The sequence below is a fragment of the Chiloscyllium plagiosum genome, chromosome 21 (genome assembly GCF_004010195.1).
Source record: "Chiloscyllium plagiosum isolate BGI_BamShark_2017 chromosome 21, ASM401019v2, whole genome shotgun sequence".
In the NCBI taxonomy this organism is placed as follows: domain Eukaryota; kingdom Metazoa; phylum Chordata; class Chondrichthyes; order Orectolobiformes; family Hemiscylliidae; genus Chiloscyllium; species Chiloscyllium plagiosum.
Window position 1 is genome coordinate 24,360,691 of NC_057730.1, and position 27,856 is coordinate 24,388,546.

Below are 27,856 nucleotides of genomic sequence, written 5' to 3' on the forward strand. Positions count from 1 at the left end.
TTGGTGATAGAGTCGTTGGCAGAGGCTATTCGTCAGAACGTCCACATAACCGCTCCGGAAGTGGGATCGAGGGCACACAAGATTACATTGTACGCGGATGATGTCCTCCCTTTTTTATCGAACCCGATCACCTCCAAAACCCATTTGATACAATGTATCAATTCATTTGGGGCTATTTCAGGATATAAGATTAACTTTACAAAATCGGAGGCTATGCCTTTGGGGAACCTTAAGGATGTGCCAGAAGTTGAAGGTGGCTCCAAGTTCCCTTTCGGTTAATGCTCTCTATCGCCTGCTGAATGGCAGGGCCTGGCAGGATATTAACCGGTTATGTGAGGTCTGGGAGCAAGAGCTGGGAGTGGAGATCTCTTCTGAAACATGGGAGAACATATGGGAGAATACTCGAAAGATCTTAATCTGTAACAGGACATGTGCTACGCAGTTAAAAGTTCTGCACAGGGCTCATCTGGCACCAGACCGTCTGGCGAAGTTTAAAAAAGGGGCATCTTCAGTGTGCCTCAAATGTAAAATAAGTGTAGGTACTCTTACTCATTGCTTCTGGACATGCCACAGACTCCGTGTTTATTGGAGCGCTGTGGCGGGAGAGATAGGGAGGGTATTGAGGACTGAAGTCAAAGTAGACCTGATATCTCTCTTCTTAGGTCTACTGAATTTACCATCTTTAGACGGGCATGGGAAGAAACAATTTAATATTCTTGCACACTGTGCACGGAAGAATATTTTGATGAATTGGATGCCTGAGAACACGCCAGGCTTGCTGGGATGGCAGAAATTAATTATGGAGCACATTCCCTTGGACTTTTTCACAAACATGGTGCACCACACAACAGACAATTTTTATAAGACATGGCAGCCCTACTTGAGTTATTTGGATATAGATTTATCAGTTAGCTTAACTAGGGCATTTGTTTAACCAGGATGATTAGATTTGTCAAGCCCTGGGCCCTGGAGGGGGTCTCCCGAATTAATACGGGTATGTATACAATGCTTCCGTTCCTTTGTTTGGGACCCTTGCACCAAGCATACCTGTTCTGTATTTTGTGGGGTTTTTTTGGTTTTTTTTTACTTTTCTTTCTTTTTTTGGTGTTGCTTTGCTCAGTGTTAGGGTTTGCTTTGTATTATAGAGTAGGTTAGTAGTTAGTAGATAGTAGTTGTATTGTAATTTGTGGGTTTTTTTCTTTTTATTATACTGATATTTGTGATTGATTGTTTTTTTCAATAATTTTATATGTTTGTAAAGTTTAAAAAAATTGCTAATAAATATATATATTTTTAAATTCCATCTGCCATTTCTTTGCTCACATCTGCAACCTATCTATATCCCACTGTATCCTTTGACATCCTCCTCACTATCTGCAACTCTACCAATTTTGATGTCATCCACAAACTTACTAATCAGACCACGTACATTTTCCTCCGGATCATTCATTTGTATCTCAAACAACAAAGGTCCCAGCACTGATCCTTACAGAATACCACTAGTTACTGAGTCAGTGCTGTGATTTACTTATTGGATGAATATTCTTGTATATATGTTCAGACATTGAGAGAAATGTTAGTTTTTGAGAACAAGTGGATTGTTTGGGGAGCTTTTTTCAGATTTAGTGTTAACTATTGCTAAATACATGAGTTGTTTTTTTTACAAACCCAATATAAACTGGGGTAAAATATTGCGATTGTTGAAAATATGCAGTATAAATAGAAAATGGTGAAAATACTTATGAAGCCAGGTAGCACCGTGGAGAGAGGATCAGATTTAATATTTCAGGTTGATGACCTTTCCTGAAGAAGGGTCTGTGCCCGAAACGTCGAATCTCCTGTTCCCTGGATGCTGCCTGACCTGCTGTGCTGTTCCAGCAATAAAGTTTCGACCTTTATCAGAATGCTTGAATTGGGCTGAAATGACCTGAAGCGGGTACTTGGCATATTGTGTTGTAAAGTATGTGATTTGTAGGTATTTATATAATTTATTTCATGATTTGAATTTTGAGTTAGTGACATATGAGTTTGGTTTCTGTATTTATTGGAGTTTGATAATTAGTTTGTCATCAACTAACCCTGCAGCTTTAATGGTAATGCCAGCTTTTAAAGAACCATTTAATGGATTGTGTAGGACCTTTACCTAAAATCAGGAATGGGAATAAAACAATTTACATGGAAAGACAGCATCAACACTTGAAGACTATGAATAGAATTTATAGTCAAGAATATCCGAATGATTGGGATAAGGGAATCCCTTCTTACTATTAGCCACTAAGATATTCCAAAAGAGTCTACAAGATTTAATCCTTTTAAACTAATGTGTAGACACAAGGTAAGGGAAGGGACCATTTAAAATGATTAAAGAAAATTGATAATTCAAAGTTCAGAAAGTAAATTTCTAGTCTTTTTTGAGTTTCATCAGGAAAAAGGATGGCCGAAAAGCTTTTGAAGATTGTTAACAAACAATAAAAATATAGCATATAAAAATACCAGAGTTCATGATTTTGTTGCTGGAGATAAGATGTTTGTGTTGTTACCTGACTCTGGGGAACCATTAAAAACAAGGTTCACTGGACCTTTACAAACCAAAAGGAAACTCAATTATGTAAAGTATGTCGTGAATACTCCAGACAGGAGAAAAAATATCATATTAATATGCTGAAGAGATATTATGGCAGTCACAACAAACAGAAGAGTATATTTACAGTAAGGAAAGAATTAGGGAGTGAAACAAAAATATCACAACGGTTGGAGAATGGATCAAATTTAAAATTCATAAATTTACCCCAGTGCAATCAGATTGGATCATTTGGGCATGCTTAAAATGTTAACATAATATTTTATCTTCAAGAAAGCTATCAAAACGTCTTACAAAGCCTAACACAGAATTTTAAATCAATTTATGGAAGAGGCAAGGGAAAACATTTTTGTCTGTTCATGGTGTTAAAATAGAGAATATGCTGCCTATAAAACAGCATTTATATGGACTCAATCCAGAAAAAAATCACTCAAGTGAAAATTAACTTAACGATGAATAATGTCCTTATTGAATAAATTCATACTAGCTGGAACTCACCAATTATGATGGTGGTGAATCCAGATGGATTACAAAGATTCTGTCTTGATCATCACAAAGTCAACATGGTAACTAAAATGGACTCATATCCTATTCCAGCATTGGAGGACTGCATTGAATTAATTAGATGTGCATAGTTTGTCACCAAAATTAACTTGCCAGAAGGATAATAGCAAGTTTTGTTGACTAATAGAGCAAAGGAAATTCAGCTTTTGTAACATTTATGAAGTTTATTAATGTAAAGTCATGCCATTTGAAACAAAATGCGCAACCAGTGGTACAACAAGTAACCAACAAAGTCATTGAGGTACTTTGTAATTGCATGGTTCACATCAACACTTGGGTTGTTTTTAGCTAAACATGGAAAGAACATTACACAACTTGACTGAACTGTTTGATCAGCTACCACATCCAATGTGTTTATTAATTTGGCTAAGAGGGAATTTACCAAAGCAAAAGTGACTTATTTGGGTCACATGGTGGGGCAAGGCCAAGTGGCACCTAGAGACGTGAAGGTAAGGGCTATTTTGGATTTTCCAATGTTAAAGACAAAATGCCCAAGTTTGTGGTATATTGGCATGAGTAGGTTTTATCAGATTTATTCTGAACTTCAAGACTGTTGAGACATCTCTGATAAATTTGTTGAAGAAATGCAGTGAAAGGGATTATGTAGTGCAAACATGTCCAGGCAAGCACAAGAAGTGAGGAAACCCTGACCACCAAGGTCTAGAATAGCACAATCAAGTCTGGGCATGTAGAGCATGAGAGAACCCTGATCAACAGACTGGGCAGGTGACCAAGAACAAGGATTGGCTAAATTCTAACCAAAAACAGGTATTATATCAATTGTGATCTACCAATTTAAATGTAATCTCTTGTGTAATTGGTGGATCACGTGAACACTGAAGTCCATGTACCTTGACACTATAAAATATACTCTAACTATTGCTTTGGGAGTCAGAGGCAAAATATCACTCTGTTCTTTGGATCCCCTGCATATGCCCGAGTAAAGGAGGCCAATAACAGATACCTCAAGTGTCCAGAGTGGATTTTTCTCCCACTGAGCAATGACAGAAAATGTGTATGTCTACAAGAGTGTCAGATGATTTTGACAATTTTAAAGCTGTGCTGACATCTGCAGCTGCACAAAATAATGAGGAGACATTCAAACTGGCTGTTAATGTCAGTGACATCAGTGTTGGGGCTCTTTCACCACAAGATGATGAATTGGGAATTGAATGGCCTGTCCATTATTTTTCAAAGAAACTGATTGCAGATCAGCAAAAGTATTCAATGATTAAGAAGGAGACTTTGACTCTTGTGTTTGCTGTACACCATTTTTAAGCTGACATTACCAACATTAAATGATACTGTTATTTATTAGGATCACAGTCTATTGACATATTTGGCAACATTTCAAACTAAGAACTTACAGTTACTTTGGTAGAGCTTAATTCTCCAACCACAAAATTTGAAAATTACTATATGTTTGGAAAAGAAAATTTAATGGACGCTAACATATCAAGAGCACATATTATGAAAACTGAGTGCTATGATGACAATGGATTTGTGTAAAATGCAGTTGCAATGTCAATCATTATATTTTTAATGTAAATATATTACTGTTACTTTGACATGGAGATGATGTTCAGGTAATTTTTGATTGGTAGTGAAAATGCCTCTTAGATATATTTTAAGGCTTCTTTAGGTGTGTGATTCATGCCCTCCTGATTTCCCTCTTAAGTATACTACTACTGCCTTTATACTCTTCTAAGGATTCACTCGATCTATCCTGTCTATACCTTACATATATTACCTTCTTTTTATTAACCAAACCCTCAATTTCTTTAGTCATCCAGCATTCCCTATACTTACCAGCCTTTCCTTTCACCCTAACAGGAATATACTTTCTCTGGATTCTTGTTATCTAATTTCTGAAGGCTTCCCATTTTCCAAACGTCCCTTTGCCTGCGAACATCTGCCCCCAATCATATTTTTTTAAAATCAAACAAAGCACTGTAGCTACTGGAAATCTGAAACAAAAACAGAAGTTGCTTGAAAAGCTTAGCAGGTCTGGCAGCATCTGTGAAGAGAAATCCAAAGTTAATGTTTCGGGTCCGATAACCCTTCCTCAGAACTGGACCCGAAACGTTAACTTTGATTTCTCTTCACAGATGTTGCCAGACCTGCTGAATTTTTCCAGCAACTTCTATTTTTGTTTAAGATTAAATGATTTCTGTCTTGGCCAGCGTAGGGTAGGGGAAGATGTCGATAATTGAAGCAGATTAAATAAATGGTAGAATCCATGACAATGGACAGCATACACAGATTATAGAAGGAAATGAAATTGGTGAGTATTCATTAACAGTAGAGAATGTGCAGCAGCTGTGGCTGAATTGAATGGACCTTTTTTATTACATGTTTAAGGTGACCAATTGTGAAAAGTGGGGTGGGGGGATGGAGTGCTGGCAATGTTGGGGAGTGAGAGAAATTCAAAAGGAATGAACAATTTTCTTTGAGTGGGAGCTCTCACACGACCTCACATGGAAGAAGCTGATAGGATAGAATTACACTGATTAGTAGTCTGGTCAAGTTGTTGCTGTGAGGAATTAGCCAAGTTATTGCCTGGCAACGCAATTCAAAGTACAACAGAAAAACTGAATTACTGGGCTGCTCCTGGGAATACACAGTGCAAGCATGCTGTGCTATGTTGTGCATTGCCGTGCAGAATGAACAGTTCCTGGCAGGTGACAGCTCTTCACTTTACCAAGGGGCTAATACTAAACCAAAAGTAGGAAATGTGAGAGGATAGAGGTTAGCACTGTAGGTCTATAGGAGACTTTGCTCATGAGTGATTTCATTTAAGTTGCCTTAAGTTGTGTAAAGGTATGTGTGTCTGTGTGCATTCACATGGGCTTGTGTGTCCTTGCACCCACAACTGTGTATGTTTGCATGTGGCTATGCGTGCATTGCAATTGTGTGTGTGTGCTCAAATGCATACAAGTCATGTGCAAATCTATGTACTTTTTTGAGTTTATATGCGCCTTTGAAATTGTATATTAATTTCTGTGTTTCTAGATGTGTTTATATATCTGTGACTGTGGATCAGTTTCTGTTTGGGATCTATTTTTTTGTTTGTGTGTGTCTGTATTGTGTGTACCTCTATTACGAACCTAATGTACCTATGTGTGACTGCATCTGAATGCATGTGTGCCTATTTCAGTGAGACTGCTTATCTCTAACTCTGTGTATGCATGCCAGTGCCTATCTGCCTGTATTTATATCTGCATTGTCTCTGAAAGTTTCTGAGTGTATGAGTATGTAATTTCTCTGTGTAGTCTGCATCTATGTATGTTCCTATTTCTGTGTAGTGTGTGTTTGTGCATTGCTTTTTGAGTACTTACTTATTTCTGTCTGTATGTTTCTATCTCTCTCCGTCTTTGACTCTGAGCGGATATGTCTGTGTGTGCTTATTTCTCTGTGTGTGTGTGTGTGTGTGTGTATTTGTATTGTTTGCATTTCTATCTCTAATTTATCTATCTCTATGTGTTTGCATCTGTCTGTATTTATGTAAATGTCAGCCTCTGTTTGTGTGTGTGTCTGTGTCTATATTTATGTCTATGTGTGACTATTTCTGTGTGCCTGAATTTATGTGGGTATGTGTGTATACACCTTAGACCATTTTGTTTTACATGTTTGTTTATTTCTGTTTGTGGATGGGTCTGTACTTGGTGTGGATGTGTATTTCTGTTGTAAATGTTTTATTTCTGAGTGTGTCTGTATCTGTGTCTATACGTGTCACTGTTTGTATCTATTTCCATGTGTCTATTATGTGTGTATGTTTCTGTTGTATATTTGTACAGTTTGGCAATAACTGTGTGGGTGTATGCATGTCTGTACATCTTTCTATTTCTATGTGGTGGTAATTACATGTTGGTATATGTACTATGTGCATTTCTGTGTGTCTATTTGTGTGCATGTGTTGGCGTGTATTTTTTTCATTTGTGTAAGGCTGTATTTAGGTAAGTGCATTTCTGTGTGTATGTGCCTCTTTCAGGCTGCATGTTCCTAAGTGCATAAGTCTGTACTCTGTGTGTCTGTACATGTGTGTTTCTATTTCTATGCTTGTGAATGTATTTTTTAATAAAGGTACTTTGCTTTAGGAAGCATAAATCAAATTGCACCTGATCTAGACTTTCAAAATGTACATAGAAAATATTGGCTGAGAACAAATTTGCCTTTGTGAACCTTAATTCTCCCATTAAATAGATTATTACAGTTTCTAGAAGAAACCTCATTTGATGCTTAGCACTTTCAGCCCTTTGCTGCACTTTTGTTAGTCTTCCAGTAGTTGTCAAAAAATATCTTAGAGAAGCTGAAAATTAGAAATACAGACAATGGAAGAGTAATATTGTCAGGTGTTTTACAATGAAACTATTAAGTGGCATATCATGGATTGCCTTTAAACATTGATAGTATAGATTTATTTTTCTGCACTCTTCTGTTGAATGTACGAACTTCTGGCTAGAATTAGATTTTACATGGATCTTTCACTCTTCAGAACATTGCTCAAATTACCATTTTTTGTGAATGAACCATCACTGAGAGCATCAGCAGTTATTTATCTGCAAATAACATTTGCTACCTTCTCTTGAATACATATCAAACTCTGCACTCCCCCTCAGATATACCCACACGCACATTCATAAATTCACATAATTGTGCACACACCACTATACATGCAAACTTACACACCTCCATGAGTACACACACCCAAGCACACACCAATGCATGTATGCATGTACATACATACACACACATGTGTACCCATATGTGCATACAGTTGTGTACACATATCTACACAAGCAGATCTATAAACATACATGCTTACACTTATGAACCCATCCATATACAGGAGAAGGTACCTGTCAAGATAGTGTCTAAGCTATAACACACCAGATCTGCTTCTGTGTTTAAAGTCTTCACTCAGTACATGGCTCCCCGGGAAGGTGGGAGCACAGAATCAGGTCTCCTGCTTTTGAAAAATGTCTTTTTGTCGAGAAAAAAATCTCTGGATACTCTGGATTAAGGGATGAGTTATACTTCTGTTTATCTCTTTACAGTGCTGTCACTTTTAAGTCATTGTTTATAAATGTTCTTTAAGTTGTGAAATTTAAGCATTTCTTTGAGGAAGGCAAGGAAAAGGGTTAATGTTTAAGGATGCTGCTCAGCATCAGCAGTTGAAGAAGAGAGAGAGAGTGAAGAGTTGAACCTACATTTCTAATGGCTTAGGAGAGAATGTGTTGGAGTGGCAGACAATGTGATGTATTTTCATTTTAATGCCGTAAGACTGTTGGAAGAAGAAAAAGGGTGTAGGCTGGCATATTTTCAGCACAGAAAGCATGAGAATGTGTATTTATGGGCTTTAAATTGTTCATTTGAAGCAGCAATGATTGTTTAGTTATACTGTTGCTAAAAGAACTGCAGAGGATAGTAGGCTGGTGTGATTCTGTTGAATTAGCCAGTGTACTTTTAGTACTATCACACTTCTTACTTGAAGTTGAGAGTTATTCACGATCTTAACTAGCTAAGGCTTTTTGGAGTTCTAGGCTGAAAAATTGATCTGTATGATGCAGATAGCTTTAGCACTATAAGTGCTTATCTGGTTAAAACAAAAGGCATTCATATCACTCCCGCCCACTTCAGATGTGGCCCATGCTGAGGACAATCTTACTAACAGATTTAGTGTGGATGTTATATCCATGCAAAATAAAAGTATGCATAGTGGCCATTGAGCCACATACCATCGAACAAAAGACATCAGAGCTGAATTAAGCCATTTGGCCCATCAAGTCTTCTGTGCTGTCGTTCGATTCTCCATTCTTCTATCTTCTTCCCGTAACTCCTTACCAATAAAAAAACTATCTATCTCTGTTGGAAATACACTTAATGACTTGGCCTCCACAGCTATCTGATATCAACAGATAACCACTCTCTGGGTGAAGCAGTTCCTCCTCATCTCAATTCTAAAAGGTCGTCCCTTCATTCTGAGGCACTGCCCTCAGGTCCTAGTCTACCCTATTAGTGGAACCATCTTCTCCATTTCCAGTCCATCTAGATCTCTCTATATTCTGTACATTTCAATCAGACCTATACTCCCATCCTTCTAAACTCCATCACATATAAAGCCAGCGTCCTCAAATGACAAGCCCTTCATCCCCAGGATCATTCTTCTAAACCTCCTCTAGACTCCCTCCAATGTCAGCACATGTTTCGTAGATACAGGGCCCAAAACTGCTCACAATATTCCAAATGGTCAGATCATGACTTGCTATTTTGACCTCACTGCTCAAGTTAATTCCCTACCTTAAGTATACATAGCTAGACATGCAATAAGCAGAGGGTTGCAATCACCTCCCACAACGGGTGGCATAGTGGCTCAGTGGTTAGCACAGTTGCCTCACAGTGCCAGGGACCTAGGTTCAATTCCCTGGGCGACTGTCTGTGTAGAGTTTGCACATTTTCCCTGTGTCTATGTGGGTTTCCTCCAGGTGCTCCGGCTTCCTCCCGCAGTCCAAAGATGTACAAGTTAGGTGAATTGACCATACTAAATTGCCTATGGTATTAGGTGCATTAGTCAGGGGTGAATGTAGGGGAATGGGTCTGGGTGGATTGCTCTTCAGAGGGTCGGTGTGGACTTGTTGGGCCAAAGGGCCTGTTTCCACACTGTAGGGGATCTAATCTAAAAACATCAGTGCTCTTTAAAGAGTCATCACTTCGCTTCCAGGATACTTGCTTATTACTTCTTGCTGATTCTTATTGAGGTTATGAAAGTGCTGGGTGTTACAGTTCATAATGTTTGGTGAAATTGCAGGGAATGTGGTGCTGGATGTTGACACAACATTGGTTGGTACTGCAGGAGCTCTGAGCGCACCACTTTATCCCAATTATGAAAGTTGTAGTTTCAGTGGTCTATGTGCTGAAGTACCAAAGGGAGATAGAACAGAGTTAGCAAAGAGGATAAAGAGAAGGAAAGGTTCTTAGTAGGAGGCCTCATCTACTTGGTATTTTGAGGGAGCCCTGCTGTCATAGAGTCATAGAGTTTTACACCATGGAAACAGACCCTTTGGTCTAACTTGTCCATACCAACCAGATATCCTAAATTAATCTAGTCCCATTTGCCAGCATTTGGCCCATATCCCTCTAAACCCTTCCTTTTCATGTATCCATCTAGATGCCTTTTAAATGTTGTAATTGTACCTGCCTCCACCACCTTCTCCACCACCTCCATACATGCACCTCCCTCTCCCTTTTATATCTTTCTCTTGTTACCTTAAACTAATACCCTCCAGTTTTGGACTCCTCTACCTTCCCATAAAGACCTTGCCTATTCACCCTATCCATGCTCTTCATGATTTTATAAACTTGGATAAGTTCACCCCTCAGCTTCCGACCCTGCAGGGAAAATATCCTCTGCCTATTCAGCCTCTCCCTATAGCTCAAACCGTCCATTCCTGGCAACATTCTTGTAAATCTTTTCTGAACCTCTTCAAGTGCTGTACATCTCTGTGATTCTATGACTCTGGGTCAAATCAAGTTTCACAACATCTTTCCTATATCATGGAGGCCAGAATTGAACACGATTCTAAAAGTGGCCTAACAAATGCGACAAGACATCCAACTCCTATACTCCACAGACCAATAAAGGCAAGAGTGTCAAACACTTTCTTCACTATCCTGTCGACCTGCAACTCTACTTATAAGGAACTATGAACCTGCACCCCAAGGTCTCTTTGTTCAGCAACACTCCCTGGAATCCTACCATTATGTATATATGTCCTGCCCTAAATTAAACTCCATCTGCCATTCCTTGGCCCAGCAGCCTGTCTGATCCAGGTCTCATTGAACTTTGAGATAACCTTCTTTTACTGTTCACTGCATTACCCATTTTGGTGTAATCTGCAAATTTACTAACCATTCCTCCTATATTCACATTCAAATCATCTGCCAGGAGTAGCTAGGATACATCAATGAAATGGTCAAAAAACTCTGCCACCTCTGGGAACCAAACATACACCCTCAAAGTTGGATGCTGCTAGATGGCTATGAAGGAGAACATAACACTGAATCTTTTTCTTGAATGCATTTTTTGAGGTAGAACAGGGAACATAGCAAACAACTTTCAGTTTGCTAACCATTACTGCATGCAGGAGGTGGCAGATGCTCTGTACACTTAGAAAGGGACCTCATTGCCTTCTAAAAAAAAGAAGCAGGAATGTGCAGATGAGTTAAAGTTTTCACTATTATACATGGTGCCATGGCCTACATAAAAGTGGCTTTGCAGGTTCTATATCTGAAAGATAGGATGTGTTGAAAGTGTTAGCCCTACCACAGACATAATGTGCAGTTTAAAAAAAACAGAAAATGCTGGAAATTCTCAGTTACAACTGCAATTATGGAGAGAGAAAAACAGAGTTAATGTGACTTTTCATCATCAGCTTGAAACATTAACTCTGGTTTTTCTCTCTCCACAGATACTGCCACCATTGCTCAGTATTTCTAGCATTATTCTTTTTCTTCCAGATTTCCAGTATTCACTGTACTTTGCTCTTGACGAGACGTACAATTATTTGGCAATGGAAGGGCACTGACAGAGTAGCAGTGGTGGCAGCATGCATGCTGTCGTTCTGAGAGAGAACAGAAGGTTCATGCTTCTTATGAAATGCCCCTCCCTTGGGACAACATCACAGTAATCCCTGCTCTATTTGTAGTATTCTTTTTTGCAGTGACCCACCGTGTACAAGTTCCATCTCTTTGCCTACCTTTAAAGTATGTGTGGTTCCAGATTCTGAGCTAGTGGTTGTGACAGTTCATTGAATCACAGTATACCTTCCAGTCTTCAGCTCCATACTTGGGCAGGAGGCAATTCTTAAGTTTCTTAAAGCATGGGTTGAATTTAATTCCTACAACATGGGACCCAGAGTGGGCGCTGTTGCCAAATGGAAAAATGTAAGGGATGTGCCTGGCAACTGCAGTCACACTGTGGCAAACTGGTTAACATTATGGCAGTGCAGGTCCCATCCAGCCCCATCGCAGGGTTGAGCAGTAAAGTACTGAGTGTGGTGGTACCTAACAGAAGGGTAAGTGCTGACAGCATCTTTTTAAGGACTACCAGATCTGTATGCACACCTCAATGTGTGTGATTCACCTGAGCAACAGTGGTAAAGTCTCCCGTGGCAGTGCAGAAGATGCAACCCTTCTGGTCAAATTGGAAACCCTGAACCTGGCTGGCTACACTGGAAACTCCTGGACCCATCTGTCTTCTTTGGAAACTCTTGAACTTCTCAAACTGACCTGCTGATCCCAGGAGGTGACCAGGAAGCTTTTGCTAGCAAGGCAGGGGGAAGATCTTGGAATGCTGCCCAGTTTAGTGATGCCTCCCTCCAGATTCTCCTCAAGGCTATGTAAGAAAGGAAGAAATGCAGTTCCTTGGGAATAGCAAAAAAATTTTTAACCCCGAGCAAGGAATCTTGGATGGAGATAGCATCAGAGGTAAGCCGCTGAGGCATTCAACAATGCCCATAGTGTACTGTCACAGAAGACTCAATTACCTCCTCTATTCTGCCAGGGTGAATCCTACTTACTGCTTATTCATAGTTATTGCAGTTAACAATACAGCATTGCTTGCTATTTGGGGAGAGATTGACCAGACTGACCCTAGCATTGGAGTGTGCCAGCACAACTTTCCTGAAGATTCAATGATGCATCTGGGTGATTGGCATCTCTGTTGGAAAGCCAAATCGAGCAGATCAATTAACGGATGCTGGTGCAATGCACTGACCTGCCTACCATCAATTTGGCCATGGTTTCCTTGCGAAACTAGAAAGGTGAAAGGGGGCTGAAAAGCCTCAGAAACTCAGTTAAGATGGGCTGGGGAACATGAGAATTAAGAATTTTCAGGATTCTTGTGTTAAGGATTGATGATGTTATTTCAATAAATTACCATTGTTTTGAGATGTTAGTTGATAATGGAGTAAATCATCTTGGTCAAATGGAAGGTTTAGCTATGCATCCTCAGCTGTATGGCAATGTGGAAAGAAGCAAAATCTCCTGATGTCCTCAAATATAACAGTGTGTGCACAAACGTTAAGTGCTCGGTGAAGATGAGTAGTAAGTGGGAGCAGATGTCATTCAGTTTTTATTTGGTAGGCCTTCCAAGGGCATCAGTTGAAGAAGAAGCAAGCATGAAGTCGGGTTTCCTGAATTCCCTTGTGCATCTATTATTTTTGTTTCCAGTATAGAAGCTTCATCATCATGCTTTTCTCCCTACTCCACATCGTCCTTGTCAGATGAGGAATGAGGCTTACCTAAGTGGTCACGATGTAAAGCATCCCACTTCTGCCATATGAAGTTGTGCAGAACATTGCAGAGAATAAGCAGGGAATCCATTGCTGAGGCACACTACAGTTATCCAATGGATTGATCTAGACTTTAGAATCTCATTTTTAGCAGGCAAATAGCTTAGGACATAATACAAGAACATAAGAACTAAAAGCAAAAATAGGCAATTCAGCCTCTTGAGAATGCTCCACTATTTAATACGATCTTGGCTGATCCCATTTCAGCCTCAACTCCATTTCCTGATCATTCCCCATAATCTTTTACTTATTACTAATTGAAATTCTACCTATCACCATCTTAAATTTTTTCACTGTCCTGGCATCCACCATAGATTCATGACTCTCTGAGAGAAGTAATTTTTTCTGAACTCTGTTATAAATCAGCTATTCCTTATCCTAAAGCAGTGAGCTCTCGTTCTCAACATTTTCTTTAAGAAGAAATAGGCATGGCTATTAATTGTCAAAGCTAATATATAGAGCGCTGGTTGTGTAGGTTGATTAGAAAATATTAAAAATAACACTAGGGTGCAGAAGTGTCTTGTGGTGTAGTGGTAGTGTCTCTACCTCTGCAACAGGAGGCCCAAATTCAAGTCCCACCTGCTGTAGAGATATACAGTAATATCTCTGAATAGGTTATTAAATAATCTGCATATATGCAGTGCAAAATGGTCTTGTGGTGCAGCAGTAGTATCCCTACCTCTGGGTCAGGAGTCCTAGGTTCCAACCCACTGTATCCAGAGGTGTGTCATTCCTGATGAAGGGCTGATGCCCGAAACATCAATTCTCCTAGTCCTCGCATGCTGCCTGACCTGCTGTGCTTTTCCAACAACACATTCTGGACTCTGATCTCCAGCATCTGCAGTCCTCACTTTCTCCTAGTGTATCGTAACATGTCTGTACAGGTAGATTAAAAACATGCATATATATGTATCGGTGCACCTGTGTAACACTCAGGCAGGAAGGAGCTGTAGGACTGAATAGACAATAAGCTTTATCTATAAACAAAGATGTCTTGGTTTTCTATCTCATGAACTAGCTCGAATCCAGATTGACAAGGGTTACCGCCTCAAAGATGTGGCTGGTGATGCTGGTGATACTGTAATTGTGGAACATGATGACACCTACCATGTCTGATCCCAAACCATGATATTGTAATTTAGAACAAATGTGGTGAATGCTGGAACATTGGGTAAATTTAAGGAGGAGATAGACAGTTTTTTAAAAATATATTAGTAATTGGTTAAAGTGCTATGGGAAGTGAGCAGGAAAGAAGAGTTGAGGCTGGAATGAGATCAGCAATGATAGTATTAAATAGCAGAACAGGCTTGAGGGGCTCAATCACCTATTCCTCATTCTTATGCTCTTAAGTTGTTAACCTGAAATAAAGACATTGTTAAGTTTGTTAATGTAATTAGCCAAACATTAACAACCATTACGTTCAAGAATCAATCCCAGAAGTTGATTACACTGCTGGAATAACTACAGCCTCTGGATGGAGGGGTGTATATATGCATTATGACTTTCTGGTAGGTACTTAGTTGTAGGATATGCTTTTGGTTGCAGCAGACTGGTTGGGAATTGATTGAGTGGAACCCCTTCCTTGTGATGAATACTTCTGGGAGCCTTAATAGGCATATACTTGAAATCTATTTTGCAGTAGGGAAATCCTGCAATGGCCTTAAACTTGTATCTGTCACCTTGACTATCAGTATCTGTGTGGTTGCACACAAATTCTCCAATGCTCTTGAATATATATTAGTGACTTTTTCTTAAGATAGATGAACTGCTAAGAGAGCCTACACATGTCCCAGTGGATCCCTGGAAGGAGCCAGATATGTAGAAATTCAAAGCAGTTGTCCACTTCAGGGCCTGGGTGTTGGATTTTCACAAAGCTCCAGGATCCATAGGTTGACCTTTAAATTGTGCACATCTCTTAACAGCTCCAGTCTTCATTGAAACTGGTGCACTGACACCTGAAGATAGCTCATGTGAATATACTAAGCCACAGTTGTCTTGCCTTGGCATAACTTCCTAATGCCAGTCTACTTAGCATCTTTGTCTGGCTCACCTAGCCTGGGATTGGTCTTCTTGTAGCACTGGCACTTGCTTTCACTCCATTTGTGCCACTCCTCCTCTTGTTCTCATGTTTCAGGCAAAATGGGTAGATCCACTGCATACCTACTAATATCCTCATTACTTGTGCATTGCCTTAGAAGAAGTACTCCAAAGCACCATTGGTCTTGCTAATCTTCCTCGATCTTGTAGCACTGCATGTTTGCTTGTTTGACTGAGAGGCAACGACCAGAATCTGCTCCTCAGCTAATCCACTGGCTCATGCCTCTCAACTAGATGACCCATTCCCACCTTACTGTGGCAATAGGCTCATTTGTGCCCACAATCCAAATCATATAAAAGACAACTTTGTTGTAGCATATTTCCGAAGGGGAATCTGAGACCTTCTATAGGCGTTGCCTATTTCATGTAGTCAGGGAGTAAACCGCCAATGATCCCAGTGTGCTGCCCAATGAATTCAGAACTTTGCATTGAATTTCATTCAGTCACATTTAAATGAGAGTTAATTACCTGCATGATAAGCGCAATTTGTTTTTCATGAGAGCAACACCACCTCGGAGGATTTCCATCGCAGGTAGAGTGAATCTGAACATTGAATCTGTACCCCAAACTTCCACCTTGCAGCCTACTTTCACAGGCCACGTTCAGTTTTGCCCTTAAATGCAGAAAGTAAGGGTTGGATAAGGAAAACAAGAGATACGTGATTATACCATCCATAGGTTAAATATCATAATAGATTGTGGGATGAGGATCAAGTGGGATTTGAGAAGCTGCATTGGGCAGGAATATATCATCAGCATTGATGATTTCCAGTGTATTACTTTCCCAATTCTGAGTGGGTGTTTGCTGCATTTGTTCCCTGCAGTGTGTCTGGAATGTGATTCAGTCGATGCAGTCATGCTTGCCTCCTGCCTCTTAGCTGTTATTTTGACCACTCTGGCCTGCAAAAAGGTGGAACGTTTGTCATTTGGTTGTTTTGCTAGCCACACTTGATCATTTAGCTACGTATGCAAGTTTAGAGATGTGTGCTCAGTTTCCAGCAATGCTGCCATGTTGAGGGTAAAATGAACCATATGGTTGGGAGAATGAGCTAGCAGTGATAGATGTACCTAATAAGAAACTGAATTGGGTGTGGCGAATGGAGCAAAACATGAGGTTATATATCAGTGATTTAGACTCAAATGTAGTGATCATGATCAAGAGCTTTGGAGATTATACAAACATTTTAAATGTGGTCGATGGTAAGGAAGAAAACTGGACACTGCAAGAAGAGATCAGTGCACTTTTCAGGTGGGCAAAAATATGGCAAATGGAATTCAATCTGTAAAAATATGAGCTAATGCATTTGGGGAAGGCAAACAATAATGCACAATAAATGGTCAAACACTGAAATGTATACAGCAATACAATGACCTTTTTGTGCACATCCACAGATCCCTGAGGTTAGCAGGACAGACAGCTATATAATTAAGAAACTTAATTTATCAATTGAGACAGAGCATAGAAGAGCCCAGAATTGTGTAGGAATTGTTGGGCCAAAGGGCCTGTTTTCATACTGTAGGGAATCCAATCTAGTCCCATTTGCCAGCACTTGATCCATATCCTTCTAAATCCTTCCTATTCAAATACTCATCCAGATGCCTTTTAAATGTTGTAATTGTGCCAGCCTCCACCACTTCTTCTGGCAGCTGATTCCAGACATGCACAACCCTCTGCCCCATAGGTCCCTTCTAAATTTTTCCACTCTCCCTCTAAACCTATGTCTGGACTCCCCCATCCCACGGAGACCTTGTCCATTTATCCTATCCATGCACCTAATGGTCACCCCTCAGCTTCGATGCTCCAGGGAAAACAGCCCTAGCCTATTCATCCTTTCCCTATAGCTCAAACTTTCCAACCCTGGCAGCATCCTTGTAAACGTTTTCAGAACCCTTTTAGATTTCAGAACATCCTTCTGATAGGAGATAGACCAAAATTATACACAATATTTCAAAAGTGGCTGAACCAATGTCCTGTAGAGCTTCAACATGTCCTCCCAATTCTGACCAATAAAGGAAAGCATACCAAACACCTTCTTCACTATCTTACCTACATGTGGCTCCACTTCAAGGAACTTTGAACTTTCAAGGAACTCCAAGATCTCTTTATTCAGCAACACTCCCAAGGACCTTACCATTAAGTGTATATGTACCGCCCTGATTTGCCTTTCCAAAATGCAGCACCTCACATTTATCTAAATTAAACTTCATCTGCCACTCAGCCCATTGGCCCATCAAGATCCCATTGTACTCTGATATAACCTTCTTCGCTGTCCACTACACCTCCAATTTTGATGTCATCTGCAAACTTACTAATTATACCTCTTATGTTCACATCCAAATCATTTATATAAGTGATGAAAAACAGTGGACCCAGCACCAATATTTGTGGCACACCACTGGTCACAGGCCTCTAGTCTGAAAAGCAACTTTCCATTGCCAACCTTTTCTTCTACCTTCAAGCCAGTTCTGTATCCAAATGGCTAGTTCTCCCTGTATTCCATGAAGTCTGACTTTGCTAACTAGTCTACCATGAGGAACCTTATCGAACACCTTACTGAAATCCATACAGATCACGTCATCAATCTTCTTTGTTACTTATTCAAAAAACTCAATCAAGTTCATGAGACATGATTTCCCACGCACAAAGCCATGTTGATTATCCCAAATCAGTCCTTGCCTTTCCAAATAATTGTAAATCCAGTCCCTCAGGATTCCCTCCATCAAGTTACCCACCACTGATGTCAGGCTCACCGGTCTATAGTTCCCTGGCTTTTCCTTACCACCTTTCTTAAATACTAGCACCCTGTTAGCCAACCTCTAGTCTTCTGGCACCTATGACTATTGATGATCCAAATATCTCAGCAAAGGTCCCAGCAATCACTTCCCTAACTTCCCACAGAGTTCTAGGGTACAACTGATCAGGTCCTGGGGATTTATCCACCTTTAGGTGTTTTAAGATATCCAGCACCACATACTGTAGACATTTTTCAAGATGACACCATCTATTTCCCCACATTCTATATCTTCCATGTTCTCTCCACAGTAAACAATGTTGCAAAATAGGATCTTCCCCCATCTCCTGCTGTTCCACACAAAGGCCACCTTGCTGATCTTTGAAGGGTCCTATTCTCTCCATAGTTACTCTTTTGTCCTTAATGTATTTACAAGATCCCTTTGGATTCTCCTTAACCCTATTTGCCAAAGCTATCTCATGTCTCCTGTCTGCCCTCCTGATTTCCCTCTCGAAGTTGGTACAATTACAACATTTAAAAAACATCTGGATGAGTATATGAATAGGAAGCGTTTGGAGGGATATGGACCAAGTGCTGGCAAATGGGACTAGATTAGGTTCAGATATCTAATAGGCATGGATGAGTTGGACCGAAAGATCTGTTTCCATGCTGTGCATCTGTGTGACCCTATGATACTAAATATACTCCTCCTGCCTTTATACTGTTGTAAGGATTCACTTGAGCTCTGCTGTGTATATTTGACCTATGCTTCCCTTATTTTTGACCTAAGCCTCAATTTCTCTAGTCATCCAGCCTTCCTTATATCTACCAGCCTTGCCTTTCACCCTAACAAGAACATACTGTCTCTATACTCCTGTTATCTCACTTTTGAAGACTTCCCATTTCCAGCCGTTCCTTTGCCTGCTCCCATTCAACTTTTTAAAGTTCTTGCATAATACTGTCAAAATTGGCCTTGCTCCAGTTTAGAACTTAAATTTTTAGATCCAGTCTATCCTTTCCCATAACAATTTTGAAACTAATAGAATTATAGAACATAGAACATAGAAGAATACAGCGCAGTACAGGCCCTTCGGCCCTCGAAGTTGCGCCGATCCAAGCCCACCTAACCTACACTAGCCCACTATCCTCCATATGCCTATCCAATGCCTGCTTAAATGCCCATAATGAGGGAGAGTCCACCACTGCTACTGGCAGGGCATTCCATGATTGCTGGCCCCAAAGTGCTCCCCCTACTGACACCTCAGTCACTTGCCCTGCCTTATTTCCCAAGAGTAGGTCAGTTTTTCCACCTTTTCTAGTTGGCACAATCACACACTGAATCAGAAAGCTTTGTTGCAGACACCTAACACATTCCTCTCCAATTAAACTCTTAACACATTGGCAGTTCCAGTCTACGTTTGGAAAGTTAAAATCATTTGATTGAATTAGAAATTTAATTGAGTTAGAAATCTATGAGGAACCTAAAAAGAGTGGATAGAAAGGTCTAATTTCTCTTCGCTGAGCTGTCAATAATAAGATTGAAAGATAAGATGTCAGTAGGAAGATTAGAGCTGAGTTGGGGAGAAGACTTCTCACCTACAGGTTGATAATTATCTCAGAGTCACTATCTGAAAAGGTGTGAGAGGCATTTTGATTTTAAAAAAGTACTGATGCACTTGAAGTATAGAATCACTGACCAAGACTGGAAATTGGGATTTGACTGAAATTTTATAGCTTTTGTGCTATTTGTTAGGAGGTGGCATACGAAAATAAATGCACTGATATTGAATATTCATGAGCCATGTTTAAATGTTTTTCATTCTGCATCCATGTCCCCTTTGCTATTCTGCTGGCTTTGATCCCTCTGGTTATCTGCTCCTAATGTGTCCTCCAGTAATTGTCTGGAGGCCTCCTAGCTTCTTGAGGGAACTGAATTTCTGTGTTGCTGTCCACTTTCTGTACCAAAGCTTCATCCTTAAAGCATTTTCAGCAGCTGCTGCAGGCAACCAAAATGCACTGTCTTTAAAAGCTGCAAACTATCTTTAAATAGTGAAGGATAGTTGTAAGTGCTTGATTAAGCTTGGATGCCCTGATCCAGTGCACTGTCATCCACAGGGTTCATTATAATTAGCAGTTAGCATGAAGTTTGCATACTTTCTGATCATTTTGAGTGGATGTGGGGCGAGTATGCATCACAATAATCAAGTCTGATTTCCGAGCTATCCAGTTTAGTTCCTCAAAGTTAGAATATCAACATTCTTATGTTAAATTATGTCTCTATGTCCATCTTATAATAATCTATCATCTTTGACATGTTTGATACAATTATGTTGAAGGGGGTTTTCAACAGGAATCTTCATATTGTTGCAAATCTCTAGTTCATATTTCATGTATTTTAGCTTATCATTTTTAGTTTTAGAAATTAAAGTTTAACAGTAGAAACTGGAATAAATACAACTGAAGCACCTTGAAGTCCAGTGCACTTAGAAGGTTGGGGTTATGTTGCTTTTCAAGATTAACAACTAGGGAGGTAAGGCATTAAAATGCTGGGATTTAGTGATTGCTCGTATACCTAAAACACGTGTCAGTTTAGGAGGTTACCATGTTTGTTTAGCAGAATAAGAACAGAAGACAGAGCTATATAAACAGCAGGTTACTTAGCAGGAGGATGATGTTTTCAAAGCTGCAGTAATGGCATCCAGAGGGAGTTAGAGGTGAATTAGCCCGAAAGGAATCCCTAAAGATCTGCTGAAGGAATTTGGAACAGGCTGCATTGTCATTGCGATGGATGGAGCTTAGTAAGGTTCTGTGGTGTCAATTTATCTGGATGTGTGTTTGCTGGGAGACATTGTTTTGATTTGATTACAGGCAGTTAAGGAAGAGAAAGCCTTTCAGTACAGATGAGAGTGGAGTACAAGAAGCTCATAAGCAATGTTTATAAGATTGGAGCTGGGAAAAGTAGAATGGAATTGATGAACCTAGCTGTTTGATAAAATTTGAAATTGTGACTGTAGGTAGGTACATGGGAACAGTCCCAGGAATTCTATGGAACTCTGTGGAGAAGAGATTGAACTACCAAAATGTTCACAGTCGTTGAGGCAGTCTGAGTCAGAGTGGCTTCTGATGGAGCTCCAAAGTCAGATTTTTGAAGTGAAGAACTAGAATCCCTTGCAAAAGGCACCAGGTTTGATGGGAATTTGTATTGAACAGAATCTTCACAGACTGTGAATGGCATGGTAATTTGGGAGGAAGTTTGGGGAATCGCATGAGATCAATATTGGGGAACTTCCCCTCTCGAGAGCTAAAACTCTAATTTTCCATCCATATTGAGCAACAAATTGAGCCTCTCACTCGTGACTGGTGAGAGGCCTATTTGCTTGCATTAGGACACATTCGCATCCTATACTAATCATATAATCTAAAAGCAAAATACTGTAGATGCTGGAATCTGAAACAAACAAAAAATCTGGAGAAACTTAAAACATTTGGCATCATTTCATCGAAGAAAAGTCATATTAAACTCAAAAAATTTCCCTCTCCACAAATGCAGCCAGACTTGCTGAGTTTCTCTAACATTCACTGTGGTTTGTTTCATCATCTCACTTCATTGACGTACAGTTTCCCATTCTCCTTGCTTGATAGAATCATGATAATGATATGAAAGTCAGAGCAGTGACTTGGAGATTCAAGCTTGCTACTTGCTCCTCCAAACTTCCATCAGGACATTGCAGGACACTCCATTGGCAGTGACTGCATGTATCCACCATCTTGCAGGCTTCCAGGTTCCTGTTGGTGAAATTGTATATCATTTACACTCTGTCTAACATGTCTGGAGTACGTAATCATACCATTATGGGTTACCTTGGGCTTCCAGTACTTGATGGGCCTTAAAGGTGATATTGGTGCCAAGAATCCCAGGAGGTTACAATAACGCTGTGTGGTAGAATATGATGAGCAAGGTACTTCGCTGCCATGGTGCACAGGTCACAAGGCTAGTTTGAGAAAATAGGGCAAGAAACCTCACTCGGACTCACAGAGCGAAGTCATCCATGGAAGTTACCAGTGTTTTTTGTTAATCTTCAGGCCAGTGTCATTAATATCTGGATGTGATCTGCTTTGATCACGTCAGACATTTAAAGTGTGGGATGTTCAATCGCAGTTTGTTTGTTTACTTGTATTTACTTCATGTTAATTCTGAATGTCGGCATCTAAGTTATATATATTGTGTATATGCTTTAAGATAATTATCTTGCCTGTTTTATACATTCATTTAATCATTATTGCTTATGTTTGTTTTGTTCAAGTATGTATATAAAGATTTTATGGGTTGTTTCAATTCAAGTCTTGAGCCCTACCACTTAGTTTCTTACCCTTGGTTTGTACATGTATTGTATTCTTTGACATATCATGATGTACCAAGCCAGATCGTAGTATATTCTCAAACCTGCGATACTGACAGTATGGAGAATTGAAACAAGGAAATACTATATAGGAACTAATGTCCTTGAGTTCATAATCAGATAAAGGCACAGTTAATTTGTCATCACTATTAAACAGGATTTGGAGGTGCCGGTGTTGGATTGGGGTGTACAAAGTTAAAAATCGCACAACATCAGGTTATAATCCAACAGGTTTATTTGGAAGCACTAGCATTTGGAGTGCTGCTCCTTCATCAGATGGTTGGTCAACCACCTGATGAAGGAGCAGCATTCCGAAAGCTAGTGCTTCCAAATCAACCTGTTGGACTATAACCTGGTGTGGTGTGATTTTTAACTATTAAACAATGATATTAATTAACATGAGAGGCATAAGTTGTCCGAATAGGCTTCTCAGGATAAGTCACTTCCATCTAAATATGCTTTCTGTTTATGGCAATGTTATCAATATCAGGAATAAGTGCAATTAGATGCTGCTTAATTTATTTTTGTCCAAATTCAGAAAGTTGTATAATTATTAGAGTTTATACTATGAGAAGCTAGATCATTAGGATATTGTTTAGAAACATTGCTAATCTATTTGTTAAAAATACTGATTCTGCTATTGGGCGTGAGCCTCACGTTTAAAGGTTGGGTGGGTAGAACAACCTACAGATGTGAGTTCCCACCTGTATATAATTTGACCATCCTACCCACATCTATATGCGAGTTCATTATCAACTGGGATACACCAGCAATCCTTAACATAACATTGATCCAGTGTGTGTCTTGTGTTCTGTGTGACAAGGGTTTTTCTTTTGTTTTTTAGAGTTTGGGATCAGCAGACAAGAAAGATTCACTTCAGAAAAGGTAGGAAAATACAGAAGAAATAATACTGAGCAATCTCAACCGTTGGACAGACCTGAAAATCCAGAGCTTTTTATTTGTAATGGTTTCTATATTTCACAGGATCTGTATATTTTTATGGGTTGTAGTGCAATATGAAAGGTTTTGGTAACAGGTAACATGGTTCTGTAGATACATGCACAGTGCAGTACACCATACCCTCCCTTTGTGCTGCCTTCTCCATCCTCAGATCTACTGTCTCAGTTGAAGGGTTTGGATGGCTCTGAAAAGAGCCTTTGGGTTTGCTGGAAAAGAGTTGATTTGCTCAGCCATTGTATCCATAGGGAGTGTGGCCCTGGTGTTTCAGAGTGTATCCATGACAGTGACCATCTTGCGCTTGGCACGATGGCTCAGTGGATTGGCACTGCTACCTCACAGCACCAGGGACCCAGGTTTGATTCCACCCTTAGGCAACTGTCTGTGTAGAGTTTGCACATTTTCCCCTGTCTGTGTGGGTTTCCGCCAGGTGCTCCAGTTTCCTCTCACAGTACAAAGATGTGCAACTTAGGCAAATTAGCCATGCTAAATTTCCCGTAGTGTTCAGGAATGTGCAAGCTAGGTGGGATAACTATGGGAAATATAGGGGGTTGGGTCTGGGTGGGATGCTGTTCAATGTGGACCCATTGGGCCAAAAGGTCTGTTTCCAAACTGTAGGGATTCTATGATTTCTATGTAATGTGCTGTGGCACTGGATATTCCTGTGAATAGGGGTGATCACTAATTCTCATTTGGAAATAGACAATGCCCACCTCTGATCATGAAAACTGGACAGAAAATGTGTAACTTACAATTGTTTGTAAAACTAAACTATTGTCTATTTATATGACAATTCTTTACAAGTGAAACTGACTTTGCATGTATTGGTTTCTTAATTGCCTTGTGCTGCATAGCTTTAGGTTGGGAATAGTGTCCTACCATTAGGGATTTGGGTTGACAAGAAGGATAGGAGAATAAATTTATTTGGCACAGGGTTTATGCACTTTTTGACCCTCAACCTATCTAAGAAGATGCTAGATTACTGGTTGATACTTGCTTGTTCATCAGATGGTCCTAGGTTGAGACAGAAATGATGGGTATAATTCAAAGATAAAATGAATGTATATTTACAAAGAACATACAGAAGAATAGGGCAGAGGGTCAGGTAAAGTGGTTCAGATGAAGAACTTGTAACAACATTGACATGATAGTCAGAATTACCTGAGGGTGAATATGCTAAGTTTCAAAACCATTGTTTCCTTAAGACACAATGTTAACCTCCCTATCCACTAAGTTGTGAATCAAAGTTACTGTAAGACTGTATTCCTTGATGCTGAGATCTTTTTTAAATGCGTGTCTGTCCTTGTTGTGAATTGATGAAGGTCACCCTGGAATATTTGTTATTACTAGGATCATCTTTCACAATAGCATAAAATGTATGAGGGCTATGGAAAATGACCATAGTTGAATAAAATGATTTTTTGATTATTGTTATATCCAGATTTATGTTGGGCAGCTAGCTTAAATTTAAGACAACCCAGAATCTTTAGATTTCTCACTTATGCTGCATTTAGTTTGAACAAAAACAATATTTTTGCCACAGATAAACAGTCATAAAACTTAATATACATTCATATGAATGCACAGATTTAAGTATTAAAATGAAATTTTACAGACAGTTGCATACACAGGGCTAGAAATAGCTTTTCATTGAAGTACATGTTATATGTTAATGCTGCTGTTCTTCACATGAGGTAATGCTTAAACCCTGTTGATTTAGAGAGTCAGGTAAACACTGAGATTCTGTGGAAGAAAACCAAGGAGTTCTTCCAGTATATTTGCCAGCATACCTGTAAGCCAGAGCAACAAAAATAAACTGACTCGTTATTATCTCATTCAGAATGTTGTTGTGACAAAATAATTTGCAATTTTGTAAATGCAACAATTGCAATGGCATTGTATAATAAAACTGAGAGATGAATCTTATTTTTCTTCAGCTAAGTGCATGTTGGATTGACATTTTTGGAGTGTTTTTCATTCTGAGGCCGAGCAAGATACTTACCATATCTGACTAAACTTGCCTCATTACCTACACTACCCCTTAGGTGACCCTCATGTTCAGTTCCATCCCCATTTTACCATGCAATGTTTCTGGTACAACTCACCACTCAGCAGATACCCACTGAAAATCAGCATTCCTTGCATCTGCTCCATCTTTAAAAGGCCGCTATGCACCTGGACAAGCATTGACAGTTTGGCATTGCTCTTCACTACCAACTTAATGGCACAGCAGCCAGAAAACCATGCTGCTCATGCCACATGGCTGGCACACCCCCTCCCAGAGCACCCTTGCATGATGCACAAGAATTGGTTGTCTTTGGCCTCTTTTTAAGTAATTGATGCTAACTTCAGCATTATTGAAGTTCAATTGCAAGAACTATGAAATGGTGCAAATCAGCTTTGACGAGCATTGGGCACTAAACACATTTACTCTACATGCATTGCAAATAGGCAATGAAATGATTGCACATTAAATGTAGCTACAGTTGGTTCTGCTATAACGTGTGTTTCTTCAACACAAATTGACTTTAACACAATTGAAGAATTTTGACTATTATTTGTAGAACGCGCATTTTTCTTACCTGTATTGGCTATAATGCAATTCTGGCCCCATTAGTTTAAATAGCGCAGCTGCTTCGCGATTTTCTTATAATGCGACATCGCACAAAAACGGAACCATCGTGCTACATCAGAGTCAACTGTACATTTTTCCATTGCCTGCTTCATGTATTTGCCCTAGTATCCAGCAGCTGTTGCCCATCAAACTGACATTGAGTCCACCCACCCTGAATGTAGTCCCAGCCATTTTCCAGATGCTTTTTGTTTCTAGAGAACAGCAAGTGATACCAAAAAACACAATGTGCAATGGAAACCATCAGCACTGTACTCCTCTTGGCATTACCTCAACAACCCATTTCCTATGTGGAGACCCAAATCATTGAATTTTGCATCAAGTGACCTCCCTGCCCCCTGAATGCTAATATTGCACCTTATTGATGCCTATTCTGGTCCTCAACTCCACCTTGTAAAGGCCAATGTGATGGTCACTGTAAGTGGTCCGTTCTGTTGCCAGACATAACCTCCGATGCTGTTCTGCCTAACTCCCCATACATCTTTATTCCCTCATGTTACCATTCATATCCACACCTCGACAAAAGCCTCTATATTCTCTTAGCAGCCTTGACTCCTGACACCCTGATCCCTTTTGGAAGAGATTCCATGACTGTCCCTACAAAACCTCACCACCAACTGAACCCCCCCCCCCCCCCAATGATCAGAGAAAGACCCCCCCCTCCTCCCAGGACTGTATACACCCTAGACCTCTGACTAACTTTAATGAGCAGCCCCTTGACTGCTATGTTTGCAGTTCCCAAACTAACAATATTCAAATCCCTTCACTGCAAGTGTTAGCCCACCAAGACTGTAGTCAGACAGATCCACTAACCTTGAACAGCTGAAACGAATGACTGACCATGGTCAAACCCCTGGATTGTGTGCATACTGTGCCCATGACTGAAGGAGTTCCTGATACTCCTGACAGATGATGCTCCTCCACTTGCCTGTCATGATGACTAGCCCCCATCCAGTTTCCAATAGGGCATTAGGGTGTGTTTGCTACACAGGCAGCTGGCATGTGCTGTAGCTGTTAGATTAACATTGCAGTGTTCTGTTCATAAAGACCACACCCTGGACAGATTCCTAATGGCAGGCATGTCAAGTAGTCTGTCTGTGCATCTGTGAACCGGAACATTCCAATATGGCAATGCTGAAAGCTTTTGGTTCTGGCTGAAGTGTCTTTGCACCAACAGGCATAGCAAGGCAAATTATGACAATATGCAGGTAGACATTCAGTGAGCAAGCGCTAAGGAAGCAGGTGGGCAGCCCTCAGATGCAGTCTGGTAAAATCCATTAGCTGGTGCATGATCCTGTGCACAATGTATCCTTGTAGCGACCTTTCAATAACAGATGCAAGCCTTTGCTTCCTAAGCAGGCTGCAAATGGACAGAGGCTATGCCATGATATTGTAAGGGGTCACAGATGCCAGTACTAATATCCATGGACCAGGGGTGTGTATGGCTGATAGCAATGGGTCATGCCCTGCTTTTGGCACTGAGCAACACGGAGACTCTTCACAGGCAATGGTGATCTGAAATTGCCGCATGCCCTCTCTGAC

The 27,856-nt window shown here is 40.1% G+C and overlaps 1 protein-coding gene across 1 annotated transcript in view; it reads left to right on the forward strand.

Moving 5' to 3' along the window:
- The window catches only part of LOC122560664 (ankyrin repeat and fibronectin type-III domain-containing protein 1-like), an 868,051-nt gene that overhangs the window by 591,484 nt on the left and 248,711 nt on the right, over positions 1-27,856 (forward strand). The window contains exon 5 of the mRNA XM_043711556.1: positions 23,570-23,610. Coding sequence (XP_043567491.1) covers positions 23,570-23,610 — 41 coding nt within the window. The remainder of the gene's footprint in view (positions 1-23,569; positions 23,611-27,856) is intronic.